Here is a 14469-nt window from a genome sequence, read left to right as displayed (position 1 = left end):
AAATAATAATCCACGAAAATATAAATATCAACCACAAAACAAGCCCACTAAACAAGATGTTGAAGAAAATTCTTCTAAAAATTCTGAAGAATCTTGCTACAGATGTGGTAGAATGGGCCACTGGGCTAATACTTGCCGAACATCTAAACATCTTGTTAAGATGTATCAGGATTAGCTGAAAGATAAAGAAAAGGAAGTAAACTTTGTGGATAACGTCGATCCAACAGTCACTGAGAAACCATCTGATTTATATGAAGATTTCTTGAATGTTTAAGTTGTGTGTCTTTCGAAAAATAAACGATTTAATATCGTCTGTCTTTGTCATTATGTTTGCTAAATGTTTCAGTACTATCTATTTGCGTTTAAAATATTGTGTAATATTAATGTACTCACTATTTATTTCTTATATATGAAGTTCAAAATGAATTTTGCTGGAATACAACATCAATCAAGTGGTGGAGATCTCTGTATAGCAGACAGTGGAACTACACACACTATACTTAAATCCGAGAAATATTTTATTGATCTAAAACCAACGGAAGGAACTATACATACAATATCAGGACCTGCTAACTTGATAAAAGGGATAGGAAAGGCAAATTTCATACTACCAAATGGTACAAAATTTTTAATAAATGATGCCTTATTTTCTCCCAAGTCAAGCAGAAATTTATTGAGTTTCTCCGACATATACCTTAACGGGTATGATTATCAGTCAGTGACAACAGAAAATGAGAAATATTTAAGTATCACTGACAAGAGTCATGTGGTTGAAAAACTGCCAAGACTTAGTTCTGGATTACATTATACACATATAAATGTACCAGAAATACATATGGTAGTTAACGAAAAATATATTGATCCTGGTGTATTCAGTTTATGGCATAACAGATTAGGCCATCCAGGATCAACAATGATGAAAAGGATTATTGAATGTACTCATGGACATCCACTAAAGGATAGAAAAATCCATCATGATACAATGGTTCCATGTACATCTTGCTCTCTTGGAAAATTGATAACTAGACCCTCACCACTTAAGGTTGAGAAAGAATCACCAATGTTTCTTGAAAGAATTCAAGGTGATATATGTGGACCAATTCATCCACCATGTGGACCATTTAGATATTTCATGGTTCTAATAGACGCATCTAGCAGATGGTCTCATGTTTGTCTGTTATCAAGCCGTAATGTGGCATTTGCAAAATTTCTTGCCCAAATTATTAAATTGAGAGCTCATTTTCCTGATTACACCATTAAAAGGGTGAGACTTGATAATGCTGGTGAATTTACATCTCAAGCATTTAATGACTATTGCATGTCTATAGGAATTGTTGTTGAACATTCTGTTGCTCATGTGCATACACAAAATGGTTTAGCTGAGTCATTGATTAAACGTTTACAGTTAATCGCTAGACCATTGATAATGAGAACAAAACTCCCTGTATCTATATGGGGTCATGCAATTTTACATGCTGCTGCATTGATTCGCATCAGACCAAGTGCAAGTCATAAATATTCCCCCCTACAACTTGCTTTTGGTCAAGAGCCAAATATTTCCCATCTTAGAACATTTGGTTGTGCAGTGTATGTTCCAATTGCGACACCACAACGTACAAAAATGGGTCCTCAAAGGAGGTTGGGAATATATGTTGGATATGAAACATCTTCAATATTAAGGTATATTGAACCTATGACAGGTGACGTTTTTACAGCACGTTTTGCTGATTGTCATTTTAATGAAACATTGTTCCCTAGATTAGGGGGAGAAATGAAAAATAAAGAAAATGATGTTTCATGGTGTGAACCTCAATTAAAGTATCTTGATCCTCGCACAAAAGAATGCGAGACAGAAGTTCAAAAGATAATGCATATACAAGAACTTGCAAATCAATTGCCTGATGCATTTACAGATACAAAAACGGTGACAAAATCATATATACCAGCAGTAAATACTCCAGCTCGAATTGAAATTCCAAAAGCTGGCAATAACGTCACTCATGAATCTTTGCCACGTCAGAAACGTGGAAGACCAATTGGTTCAAAGGATAAAAATCCTCGAAAAAGAAAATCAGCTGATAATGAAGTAAAAGAAAGTGTTCAAGAAGAACCACAAATCAGTACTCCTACTGCAGAGGAGATTGATGATGTCAATACAGAAATTGCAATCAATTATGCATATTCAAAAATATTATGGAACCGAAATGAAATGAAAAATCTTGATGAGAAATTTTCATTTAATGTTGCATATGACATCATGAATAATGATGATGATCCAGAACCAACATCTATGGTTGAATGTCAAAATAGACATGATTGGGCTCAATGGAAAGAAGCAATACGAGCTGAATTAGAATCACTCAATAAAAGAAAAGTTTTCGGATCCATCATTCTCACTCCTAAAGATGTGAAACCTGTAGGATACAGATGGATTTTTGTCCGAAAAAGAAATGAGAAAAATGAAGTTACAAGGTATAAAGCTAGACTTGTAGCTCAAGGTTTTTCTCAAAAACCGGGAATTGATTATGAAGAAACTTATTCCCCTGTTATGGATGCAATTACTTTTAGGTACTTAATCAGCCTGGCAGTTTCTAAAAATTTAGAAATGCATCTCATGGATGTTGTGACTGCTTACCTATATGGATCACTTGATAGTGATATATATATGAAGATACCTGAAGGATTTAAGGTACCAGAAGCATCAAATGCAAAACCCAAAGAAATGTATTCGATTAAATTACAAAGATCTTTATATGGGTTAAAACAATCGGGACGTATGTGGTATAACCGATTAAGTGATTACTTGATAAGCAAAGGGTATACAAATAACCTTACTTGACCTTGTGTTTTCATTAAGAAAACAACATCCGGATATGTGATCATAGCTGTTTATGTTGATGATCTTAACATCATAGGTACAAATAAAGAGATCTATGAAGCCATTCAACTTCTAAAGAAAGAATTTGAAATGAAAGATCTCGGAAAAACCAAGTATTGCCTTGGTTTACAAATTGAGCATATGCCTAATGGTTTACTTGTACATCAAACAACATATACTGAAAAGATTTTGAAACGTTTCAATATGGACAAGGCAAAACCATTAAGTACTCCTATGGTTGTTAGATCACTCAATGTTGAAACTGATCCATTTCGTCCATGTGAAGATCATGAAGATATTCTTGGACCAGAAGTACCATATCTTAGTGCAATTGGAGCTCTTATGTATCTTACAAATTGTACAAGACCTGACATTTCTTTTGCAGTTAATTTGTTGGCAAGGTTCAGCTCTGCTCCTACCAAAAGACACTGGAATGGGATCAAACACATATTTCGATACCTTCGAGGAACTACTGATTTAGGATTATTTTATTCTAACGAATCAAAACAAGATTTGGTTGGTTATGCTGATGCAGGTTATTTATCTGATCCACATAAAGCTAAATCTCAAACTGGATATGTATTCCTAAATGGAGGTACTGCAATATCATGGCGTTCTCAAAAACAAACACTTGTTGCTACATCATCAAATCATGCCGAAGTGATTGCATTACATGAAGCTACTCGGGAATGTTTTTGGTTGAGATCAATGACACAAATCATTACTGATTCTTGTGGACTAGAACGCGATAAAAGTCCAACAATTATCTATGAAGATAATGCAGCTTGCATAGCACAGATGAAAGAAGGGTATATCAAAAGTGACCGAACCAAACACATACCTCCTAGATTCTTCTCATACACTCAAAATCTCATTAAGGACAACGAGATTGAAATGAGATATGTTCAATCCAGCAAAAACTCTGCTGATCTTTTCACGAAAGCACTTCCAACTGCTATTTTCAGAACACACGTTCATAACATTGGCATGAGACATGTTCAAAAGATGTAACAACCGAAGCGATGTCTACTTGAGGGGGAGTCAACTCCATGCTGCACTCTTTTTCCCTTAGCTAAAGTTTTTCCCACTGGGTTTTCTTTAGCAAGGTTTTTAACGAGGCAGTAACTTACAGTTGATCTTCAACAAACAAAATTGCTATCCAAGGGGGAGTGTTATAATATATAAATATATATATATAAATGGATAGTCAATTATTGATACACAAAAGTAATATTATTGTATTACCTAAACTTGTGATATTTTTGCTATAAATAGCCATGAATGCAAGGATTAAACTTGCACCATTTCTCACACTTACAAAGTGTTTCTTTCTTTCTCTCCATTATCATCTTTGTTCTTACACTTCATTATTAGTATTCTTAATCAAGAATCAAATCACTAAAGGTAGTTATAAGCCTACTGAATTATAACATCAAGAATCAAACCACTAACGGTAGTTATAAGCCTACTGAATTATAACATAAAGATAAATAAAGTTGTTATTTTATATTTTATTATCCACATAAAATTGACTGAAAATTGTGCGCCCATACAGAGTCCATACATTCATTCGTTCATCTTCCACAAGGAAACACTACTCTCTTTCTTCCTCGAACACACCATTAGATTATATCATCTCAAATTAATATATATTCGTTTCTTTTTCTGAGTCTAATTTTAATTCTAAGTTCAATTTAACACTTGCGTAGAAATTGTACTTCTAAAAAATTTGTGGACAAACCCTAACAAACATGGCATCAATACATTCAATTTCTCAATCACAACTCTTTTTAAGGAAAACCCAATTCATATCTACCCCTAAAACATCAATATTCAAAGTACCCATTGCAAATCCTACAAAAATTTCGAATCTTTTTGTGTTGAAATCCAAGAAACTGGCGGTGGTGGTGGTGGCGGCGGCAGGGACGACGGCGGCGGCGGAGGAAAAATCAAAGAAAAAGTATCCTGGTGAAGGAAAAGGGTTTGTGGAAGAGATGAGATTTGTGGCAATGAAATTGCATACAAAAGATCAAGCAAAAGAAGGTGAAAAAGAAGCACAAGATAAACCATTGCCTAAATGGGAACCAACTGTTGAGGGCTATTTGAAGTTTTTGGTTGATAGTAAATTGGTTTATGACACTCTTGAGAAGATTGTTGATAGGGCTGATTACCCAGAATGTAAGTTTTATTTTATTTTTTTATATTTATTTATATATTCATGTGTTACATAAGTGAGCTGTATTATTGTGATTATGTAGTAAGGCTTTTCATAAGTTGCTGTTTCTATAAATTTTCTACATAGGCTAATAAAGGTTCTGCACTTAGTAATGGGTTTGAAGTAAGCTTAATTATGAAATTATGAATTACTGACGATGTTGGTGGTTAGTAGAAATAGGAGATATGTTTTGGCTAATGTGGTCATGGTGTTTTTAGCATCTGACTTTGATACAAATTTAGTTTAGCCTCTTTTATGATATGATAAGTTTATTCATATGCTGCTAGAAATGTTCTATTTATAGTTTATACCATGAAGTGCTAATATAGAATACATTACACGTATATGATCATAAACTGATGCTTATGTAGGTATGTTATGCATATTTGCCTGTCGGTGGTACTGATGCACTTATAATTAGTTGCAGTTTCTTTATGCAAATATTTTACAAACCAGGATACTTAGTTTAGACTCGTGGAGTGGTAGCTATATCGGTGTTGGACTGTTAGTTGGTTAAAACATAGTGTATTTTTTTCAAAGCAATTTTGTTCAGAAGATTAAATCACCTAAATTTTAACCATTGCAACCAGTCCGATCCACCCATGTTGACACCTGTAACTTTGTTGTCGTGTTACAAGTCGAATTCTTCTCTTTTCTTGGATTGCAGATGCTGAGTTTAGGAATACTGGATTAGAAAGGGCGGAATGTTTGGCGAAAGATCTAGCATGGTTTAAAGAACAAGGCCATTCTATACCCGAACCTTCATCACCGGGACTCGATTATTCAGCATACGTTGAAGAGTTATCCAAGAAAGATCCACAAGCATTTATTTGTCACTTTTACAACACCTACTTCGCTCACTCTGCTGGTGGCCGCATGATAGGGAAAAAGGTTCGCAAACTCTCGTCTTTATTAAAAAGTTTGCCCTGTTTTTCTAACTTATTTTATTTATTTATTATTATTATTATTTTTGGCCAAAGAGCCCCAGGAACCTTTTGTGGCTCGTACGCTTTCCGTTTAAATGGGTATCTTGGTGCGCCATGTTTCTTTTTGCTTTTGAGATTCATAGGCATAAAAGGGAACCCTTTTTGCTGCAAGGCTTTGGGGTAAAGCCGTAAAGGGATGCAATGAGTCACTCTTTAGTATGGGTCAAAATGGTTTGGGTCGGTTTAGGTTGGTTTGGGTTGGACTTATAAGCACTTTCTTGTTCGTTTGGGAAGTTAGGTTTTGGACGTCTATGCGTTTGAGCCTCACTCGATGGGGTTTTACTACACGCGATGCCCGTATGGATTCGTTGTGGGGTTTCCTCCTGAGGGACGGTAGAATTGTGTTGTTTCGTCCAGGAAAATAATCAGGTGGGTGAGTTCCGACATCGCGTTCGGACCTCCGGCAGTGATTTTTAATAGCCAGATTTGGTTCTATGTTGAATTTAGTCAACCAACTATTTCCAGCTGACCCACCAAGTATTGGTTTAGTTTTTAAGTGTATTTGTCTTTTGAAATGTAGATGAAATGAGTGGATATTTTCTTCAACTCGCTTTGATAAAAACAAAACAACACATCGATCAACTCATTTATAACTAAGTGGGTCGAAATTGCAACCTTACAACTACTCTGTATCTAACAGACTTGGTTCCATTTGTAGGTATCTGAGAAGGTAATCAATGGCAAGGAATTGGAGTTCTACAAATGGGATGGTGATCTCTCCCAACTTCTGCAGAACGTTAGAGACAAGTTGAATAAAGTTGCTGAGGTGAAACATTTTTTTGGTTTTTCTACTTATTTTTTAACTTATATATACATAAAATGCATAGATGTTACGTAGTAATTTATTGTGAGACTTATGTCAGCGTCACTTTTGATATTTACAGGATTGGACTAGAGAGGAGAAAAATCATTGTCTTGAAGAAACTGAGAAGTCGTTCAAGTTTTCTGGGGAGATCCTTCGATTGATATTGACATAAAGATTTGCAACATTGTAATCTTTATGGGCCAAGCGATAACGATACACAATCTTTGTTGTAATTTTTGCTATGCCCTGTACAATATGTTGCTATTCTGTGCATATTTTTTATATCAAATGTTGATCATGTAAGTGCAGACAATGTACCAACTTTCTTAAATTATTCAGTTTTTTATACTGTGTTTACAATGTTTAAGTTGGTTAACTTGGTTAATCCATTGTTCAGCTCTATGCACAACTGTTCATTATGTGCTTTGATCGCTTCAACTGAATCATCTTCTAGTTTTTTCAATGATTTCGAGGGCACGTTTGGTGAGACGATAACCTAATGTGACCAAACCACCTTAAGAACAATATAGGATTTACAAAAGAATGCTACAAAAGATTATAATCGTTTTAGTAACTAGTAAGTAAGAAGTAAGGTTGGTTTTTACGACTCCCAACAATTTCATTTATTTATTTATGGCCATTTGGTGAACTCAAACACTTTAAGAACAATATCAAACCCTGTTGGAATCTGCCATGCGAAAAGAAGAACATTTAAGACGTTCAACGCTATATGAAGGTTTCTTGCCGTCTCATTCCCTTTCTGCATAGGAGGGACTAATGCAGCAGCTGCAGCCCATAACACCGTTATTGCTGTTCCAAAAATTAAGCAATCAACTAGTCATATACTAGTATTATTATTATATAATATATATTGGTAGGATCAAGAGGGAAGTAATCAATCGGGGGGAAGCGGGGGAAGCAAAAACTTTTTTTTTTTTTCGTTTTTTGAAAAAACTTTGTTCACGAACATTATAGATGAGATGAAAATATGAACATTTAGTAGAGACACTTTGTGATAAATGTTTTTATTTTGGCGGGAAAACGCTCGAAGAAGTAATATATAACAATTATCGTGTTTTTCGAGCGTATTTTGAGGTTTTAGCTATTGGGGTTTAGATATTAGGGTTTAGATATTAGGTTTTATAGGTTTTAGATATTAGGGTTTAGAAATTTAGGGTTTAGATTTACGGTTTAGATTTAGGATTTAGATTGAGTTTTTAACACGAACGGTTTAGAGTTTAGGGTTTAGGGTTTAGGGTTTGGTGTTTTGGGTTTATGGAATAAACCCAAAACACCAAACCCTAAACCCTAAACTCTAAATCGGGCTAAATTTTACTTCACAAAACATAAAAAAAAAAATGTTCATATTCTTCACGAACAATATTATCTTGAATGTTATTTTTGTCGATCGTTTTCCCGCCTAAATAATAACATTTATCACGAAGTGTCTCTTCTAAATGTTCATATTTTCGTGTGATCTTGATGCCGAAAAAAAAAAAATTCAAAAAAAAAATGAAAATTTTTTTTTTTTGCTTCCTCCCGTTTCCTCCCGATTGGTTACTTCCCCATTGATCCTGCCCATATATATATATATATATATATATATATATATATATATATATAAAATTTCGTTTTTTTGGGAATTTTTTTTTCCGGCATCAAGATCACACGAAAATTTTAACATTTAGAAAAGACACTTCGTGATGAATGTTATTATTTAGGCGGGAAAACGATCGACAAAAATAACATTCAAGATAATATTGTTCGTGAAGAATATGAACGTTTTTTTTTTCTTTCATGTTTTGTGAAGTAAAATTTAGCCCGATTTAGAGTTTAGGGTTTGGTGTTTTGGGTTTATTACATAAACCCAAAACACCAAACCCTAAACCCTAAACCCTAAACCCTAAACTCTAAACCGTTCGTGTTAAAAACTCAATCTAAATCCTAAATCTAAACCCTACATCTAAACCCTAAACCCTAAATTTCTAAACCCTAATATCTAAACCCTATAAACCCTAATATCTAAACCCCAATAGCTAAAACCTCAACATACGCTCGAAAAACACGATAATTGTTATATATTACTTCCTCGAGCGTTTTTCCGCCAAAATAAAAACATTTATCACAAAGTGTCTCTACTAAATGTTCATATTTTCATCCTATCTATAATGTTCGTGAACAAAGTTTTTTCAAAAAACGAAAAAAAAAAAGTTTTTGCTTTCCCCCGATTAGTTACTTCCCTCATCCTACCACTATATAAATATATATATATATATATATATATATATATATATAAATATATATATATATATATATATATATATATATATATATATATATATATATATATATATATATATATATATAGTTTAAAGAATGAAAGGTACACACTCTACTAATGTTCATTAATAAGATCACACTAATCAAATACTAATGGTTTTACATGAAAAGAAAATGAATTGCAATAAGGACTAGCTACCTGCACCGGCGAACAGATGGGGCCCGGGAAATAGTTTCCCTGTCCTGAGATAAGTGTTGACTCCACCACCAATGGACTCAAACACACCAAATGCAAGCAATATTGAACCTGCATTATAGTGTTTTTCCCTATATTGTCCCTTGATCAACACCTTCCTCTCCTGTTTATATATAAACCATAAGACTAGACTAGGTATAAATTTACATGTTAATTGCTTATCATACCAATCAATTGAACCTATTTTACAATTTAGCAATGCACTTAAAAATTTCTTATTCTAAACTACATTGCTACTATAGGTAAAACTAAAAACGGTCGCTAAATGACACTGTTTCTATGATTTTTAGCATAAAACTAACATGGGTTAAAAACACAAAACAAACCTCAGATAGTTGTTGAATCTTGGATTGAAGTGGGGAAGGTGTAACTGGAGTTCCTTCAGGGGTGGCTGCGACTGGTTCTTCTTGTTTCTTCAACTCATTAATTTCATCTTGTATTGTTCTAACCCTTCTCCATTGCCAACCTAAATAACCAGCATATAATGTGTATGCAAATAGACCGCCCATTACTATTGGATGAACTAAAGCCAATGATCTCCCTTCCAATATCCCATATTCACCACCAGCTGCAAATGCATCCTGTATATGTAATTATAATTATAGCTATATATATATAGCTTATATTAGTTACAAAAAATGAAATAGGCATGATCTAGGGTAAAAAATAATGGATTATTGATAATAAAAAATATATATATATAAAAAAAATGATGGTAGTATGTTTCAGATTCTCCAAATTGTCAAATTTTAAATTATGTTACAAATTGTTAATATTTAGCAAAGAATCAACAAGTTGATTGGTAAGAAAGAATTAAGATTAATTTGATAGTAATGGGACATAATTCGCTTGCCTGAGTGTTTAGAAAGAATGGTAATGGTAATGTGACTGCTGATAGAGGCTTCAAGTGACTAAAGTTAATAGGAAGATTAGAGAGATTTATTGATGGAATTAATAACTGTGATTGTGAATTTGAATGTAATGATTTAGAAGGAACTGTTGGAATTTGAAGACATGCAATTGTGGCTGCCATACTCTTCAAGCTTATACTTTGTTGTTGTTGTTGTTTCCTGGTTTCTGTTTGGCAACAACAAGTTGCAAAAACAGACTGAATAATTTTAGAAAAGTGTAGATGTAAGATAGATAAGATGTGTTGCCATCTGGAGTGTTGTGATTGGCTAATCTTGATTGCCCAATATTCATTTATTTATCAGCATCAGTTTGTGTTATAATTGTAAAATGCCACAGTACCTTATATATGTTGTGCCCTGTGGGTCTTAGAGAAAGCACAGGATCAATTTTTTTACTTACTGCATTTATAATAAAGTGATAAATTTCAAGTATGTCACAATTTAGTGTGTCCATTTTTTTACTTATTCTATAGACACGATGATTTTGATTTTTCTGGAAGTTATATTACTGGTTAATGTCATTAAAACACCTTTACTAGGCTAATAGTTAAAACTTGGGTCTGTATCCCATTTTGATTATGGGAAATACCTATTTAACGGTTATTGCATGAGCATTATCACGAATTCGTAATAGAGTGTAACAAAACAATCATCGATTTCTTGTATCGGACAATAATAATGTACAGTGTACTTGTAAGACATACTGATCCACCATTTAAGATGAACTTATTTCTCAAGAAATATACAATATGTAAAGCATCAGGTGCAGTTTGATAAACAACAGCTTACAACTACTAAACTAGAAGAATTCAAATAAACTGAGACTCATGGTGTTTCGCTGAAACAACCATAACCAGTTGGAGTGACATGGTTTATGTTTACTGTTTACAGGACAACATCATCCAAAACGAACAAAACTGCCGCAAGGAACTACTAGTAGATTAATCAACCTAGCTAGCTAGCTATTGATCAGAAGTGCTCATGAACCCGCCACAAAATCCAGCTCCATTGCAATTTCCACAAAGAATCTCTTTTTTACCTCTGCAAATCATGCAAACAAATATGAACTTGACGGAAACTTGATCCTTCTTAAAATAAGAATTGGGCAAATTGCATTTGCATAATTTAGCCAAAGCAAGTTCAATAGTTTATTTTGGCCATTGTGTTCTGCTTTAGCCATTAAGATTAAAAATCTTGAAGTATCTTTTTGGTCCATTTTGGTCTTAATAAACAAATCTAAGCAAACTCTTGGTGACCAGATCCGAAACAAAAGTACGTAAATGACCAAAATGGAACAATGAATCGTACAAATACAGGTCGTGTCTTAGCAATCTTCTCTTAAGTCAACATGATTTTTATGTTTATTAAAAGGAATTCAAATCGGATACAAACATAAGCATGTTGGTCTAAATATTTTTTCATTAACGTTTAACAATAATAAATAAATATGAGAATAGTAAACCTGCAGAGCCAACACAATCCACCAGCTTTGAACCGTCCATTGAAATGATCTTCCAAGTTTACTCCATTTCCTTTGCATTGTGTACATTGTATAGCACCTAAGATTGCACAGGAGACCAAATAATGTAAAATTTTGCTCCCTATTTGTTCAAACAAGAGTCAGAGTAATTCTTTTTTATTGTCACACACGATTTTAACTTTCTGGTGGTAGCAAAAAACAGGTTGTTACCAGACTGATCCATAGACTAAACTTTAACGATTTCACGAGATCTGGAGCTCAAAAACTAACACCATATAAGGAGACACCAAATCATAAACTAAAAGCATATGACTTTCTACTCAATGTGTCACTCATTGGTTTTTGAGTGGAACCTCATATGGGCCAAGTATCGGTCCCAACATCAAATGTCTATAATATATAAAGAAGGTACATTTTGACTTTTGAGGACTTAATTGATCGGATTAGCTTACTATTTCCCTCACAACTTTCACAAACAATGCTGTTTACTTTCGTGGTGCTCTTTGTATCATTCGTAGCCTGCAAAACGAATGTGATGGTGAGAAATCAGTAATATGAACATAAGGTACATTTCTAACTTCTTTTATGGATATTGTTCACAATTTAACATCTCTAAAAACTTCAAGCTGTCATTAACAAATTAACATCTCAAGTTATATAAACGGATAAGGTTTTAACTGTTCATACTATCGGGAGGGCGAGTATTTTTATCTGACGCATGCATGACCATTTCAGACCCTTTCCTTGGCCACCCAATATATGCTTTTAGTGATGTTTGAACTTGAGAATTATCATAAAGATATCATGACTGCAAACTCTCAACTTATATACCAAAATTAAGTTAAAAGGATGTTTAACCATGATTTTGCTTCTTAGTACACAAACCCTTAGCTATTAATACACTAAATATTCAATTCGGACATAAATAAAGTCTGACCTTGACTTCCAAAGAATGAAATCTTTCAGTTTTTGAATTCTGATTAGTCAAATTGCTGACAAAAATCACTTTTGGAGCATTTGAGTTTCCACCAATGATCCCTGTAGCGTTAACAACTATTAGCGCATTTTATGTAAATCCCTAGTTCTGTTACGGTGCATGTTATTCCATCATTTGTCTATCGAACATTATTGTAAACGTATTATAACTATTGAATGTTTGATTATGACGTTTAATATTTTATCAATAATAATATCACAGTCGGTCGACTGTCGCAGTCGGTCGATCGAATGAGCGACACAGTCGGTCGAGTGTGTCTGCAGATAGTATATATATGGGTGTTGTTGAGTAACTTTGATAGTTTACACTTTACACATCCTACACATACCCTATCCGTTTAGTTTCGTCTGGTTATTGATCCTAACTCTACCCAACATGAATAACAACTCTAGGAGTCGTTCTAATCTCTTGTAGGTTTGATAATCGATCCCGAAAGTTAGAGTTCATTCGATTAAAGCTTGTTCGAGTGTTTTCCGCCTCTAGATCAGGTCCACGTTTGTTCTAAGATCCCTAATAGCGTCTACAACAACAGTAGTTAGAACCTAAAGATACTGTCAAATACGACAATCTACGGTGACCAAAATCCTTGTAATACATCTCCAAAAAAAAAAAAAAAAAAAAAAAAAAAAGTTACATAAGTTAACATCTTTTACTGTCAAGTATCGGATAATATGATTTTAATAAGACTGTTTACTAAGAATGTAATATACATGTAAGAACCCAAACTTACATAATAAAATGGGGTTTTTGGATGGTATAATCAAGTGATATACGGAGAGTATTGTATATATTATTGTCTCTTCAGAAGTAGACAAAAATGGACTAGAGTAAACTAATTTGAAGTTTCAAATGCACCCTTAAACAACTACAGACTTGAATATAATCTGTTGCAAAACACTGCAAAATTTTTATTATTGGGTTACAATTTTTACTTTACACCCACATATACACATATAACATATACCTTATCCATGTTCATATCTATATACAGCATACAACATAAAAATACAAATATATACAGTATACATAAAGGGAGAAAGAGGACTAGTACTTGGTTTGTTTGGGGAAATGAAGGAAGAACAACAAAGAGTAATAGACATTTTGCAGGGTAAAATATGTGATGATTGATTATTTCAAGATTTTGATTGGTGTAGAGTGAAGATGGAAACTTTGGCCTGGAAAATGTTACTGTAGTTACAAAACAATTTGAGGTTACCGAAAGAGATAAGCCACTCTAAGAGATGGCAATGATACCCATATCCACCCGATTAGTCGTGGATATGGACGATCTAATGGATATAGATAAACCGAAATAAATATGTATATGAATGAAGAGTTTCATCAATGAATGAACTCGCTTTTATAAGAAAAAATATAGAAATTTATCACTGGAATTAATATGATTTATGTAGTAATATTTCATTAATCATATCCATCTTTCTTTGTATTTTCTCTAAAAATATGATTTTTTTCTTACATTTTGTTTCGTTTAAATCATTAAAAGTATTTATCGTACTTTAGTGGTTCAAATGTGATTCTATGTAACTAAAAATTAAGCAACTTACAAGTAAACGATATCATTACACGTTTAATAGGCTATTTGTTAACTACTACGTATTTGTTATATAAATTGGTAAAAATGTGACTTTCAGTCGCATAAA

At 33.4% G+C, this 14469-nt stretch overlaps 3 protein-coding genes across 3 annotated transcripts; 1 reads left to right on the top strand and 2 right to left on the bottom strand.

Moving 5' to 3' along the window:
* The first annotated feature begins 4447 nt into the window (after positions 1–4447).
* Positions 4448–7230, top strand: LOC139890548 (heme oxygenase 1, chloroplastic-like). The gene is made up of 4 exons (XM_071873422.1): positions 4448–5056; positions 5761–5984; positions 6738–6845; positions 6964–7230. The coding sequence occupies exons 1-4, from the start codon at positions 4630–4632 to the stop codon at positions 7054–7056; spliced, it is 852 nt and encodes a 283-aa protein (XP_071729523.1). The 5' UTR covers positions 4448–4629; the 3' UTR covers positions 7057–7230.
* Positions 7231–7299: 69 nt separating this feature from the next.
* On the bottom strand, positions 7300–10500 carry LOC139890549 (uncharacterized). Its single transcript, XM_071873423.1, has 4 exons — positions 10274–10500; positions 9747–10001; positions 9364–9523; positions 7300–7694 (listed from the first exon to the last, which is right to left on the bottom strand). The coding sequence occupies exons 1-4, from the start codon at positions 10451–10453 to the stop codon at positions 7516–7518; spliced, it is 774 nt and encodes a 257-aa protein (XP_071729524.1). The 5' UTR covers positions 10454–10500; the 3' UTR covers positions 7300–7515.
* A 462-nt stretch (positions 10501–10962) lies between these two features.
* Positions 10963–14038, bottom strand: LOC139890547 (protein BUNDLE SHEATH DEFECTIVE 2, chloroplastic-like). The gene is made up of 5 exons (XM_071873421.1): positions 13860–14038; positions 12749–12849; positions 12264–12330; positions 11794–11890; positions 10963–11372 (listed from the first exon to the last, which is right to left on the bottom strand). Exons 1-5 carry the CDS (start codon positions 13906–13908, stop codon positions 11294–11296), a joined length of 393 nt encoding a protein of 130 aa, XP_071729522.1. The 5' UTR covers positions 13909–14038; the 3' UTR covers positions 10963–11293.
* Between the last annotated feature and the right edge of the window lie 431 nt (positions 14039–14469).

Source organism: Rutidosis leptorrhynchoides, chromosome 2 (assembly GCF_046630445.1).
Source record: "Rutidosis leptorrhynchoides isolate AG116_Rl617_1_P2 chromosome 2, CSIRO_AGI_Rlap_v1, whole genome shotgun sequence".
Taxonomy (NCBI): Eukaryota; Viridiplantae; Streptophyta; class Magnoliopsida; order Asterales; family Asteraceae; genus Rutidosis; species Rutidosis leptorrhynchoides.
This window is presented reverse-complemented; position numbering and strand designations above follow the sequence as displayed.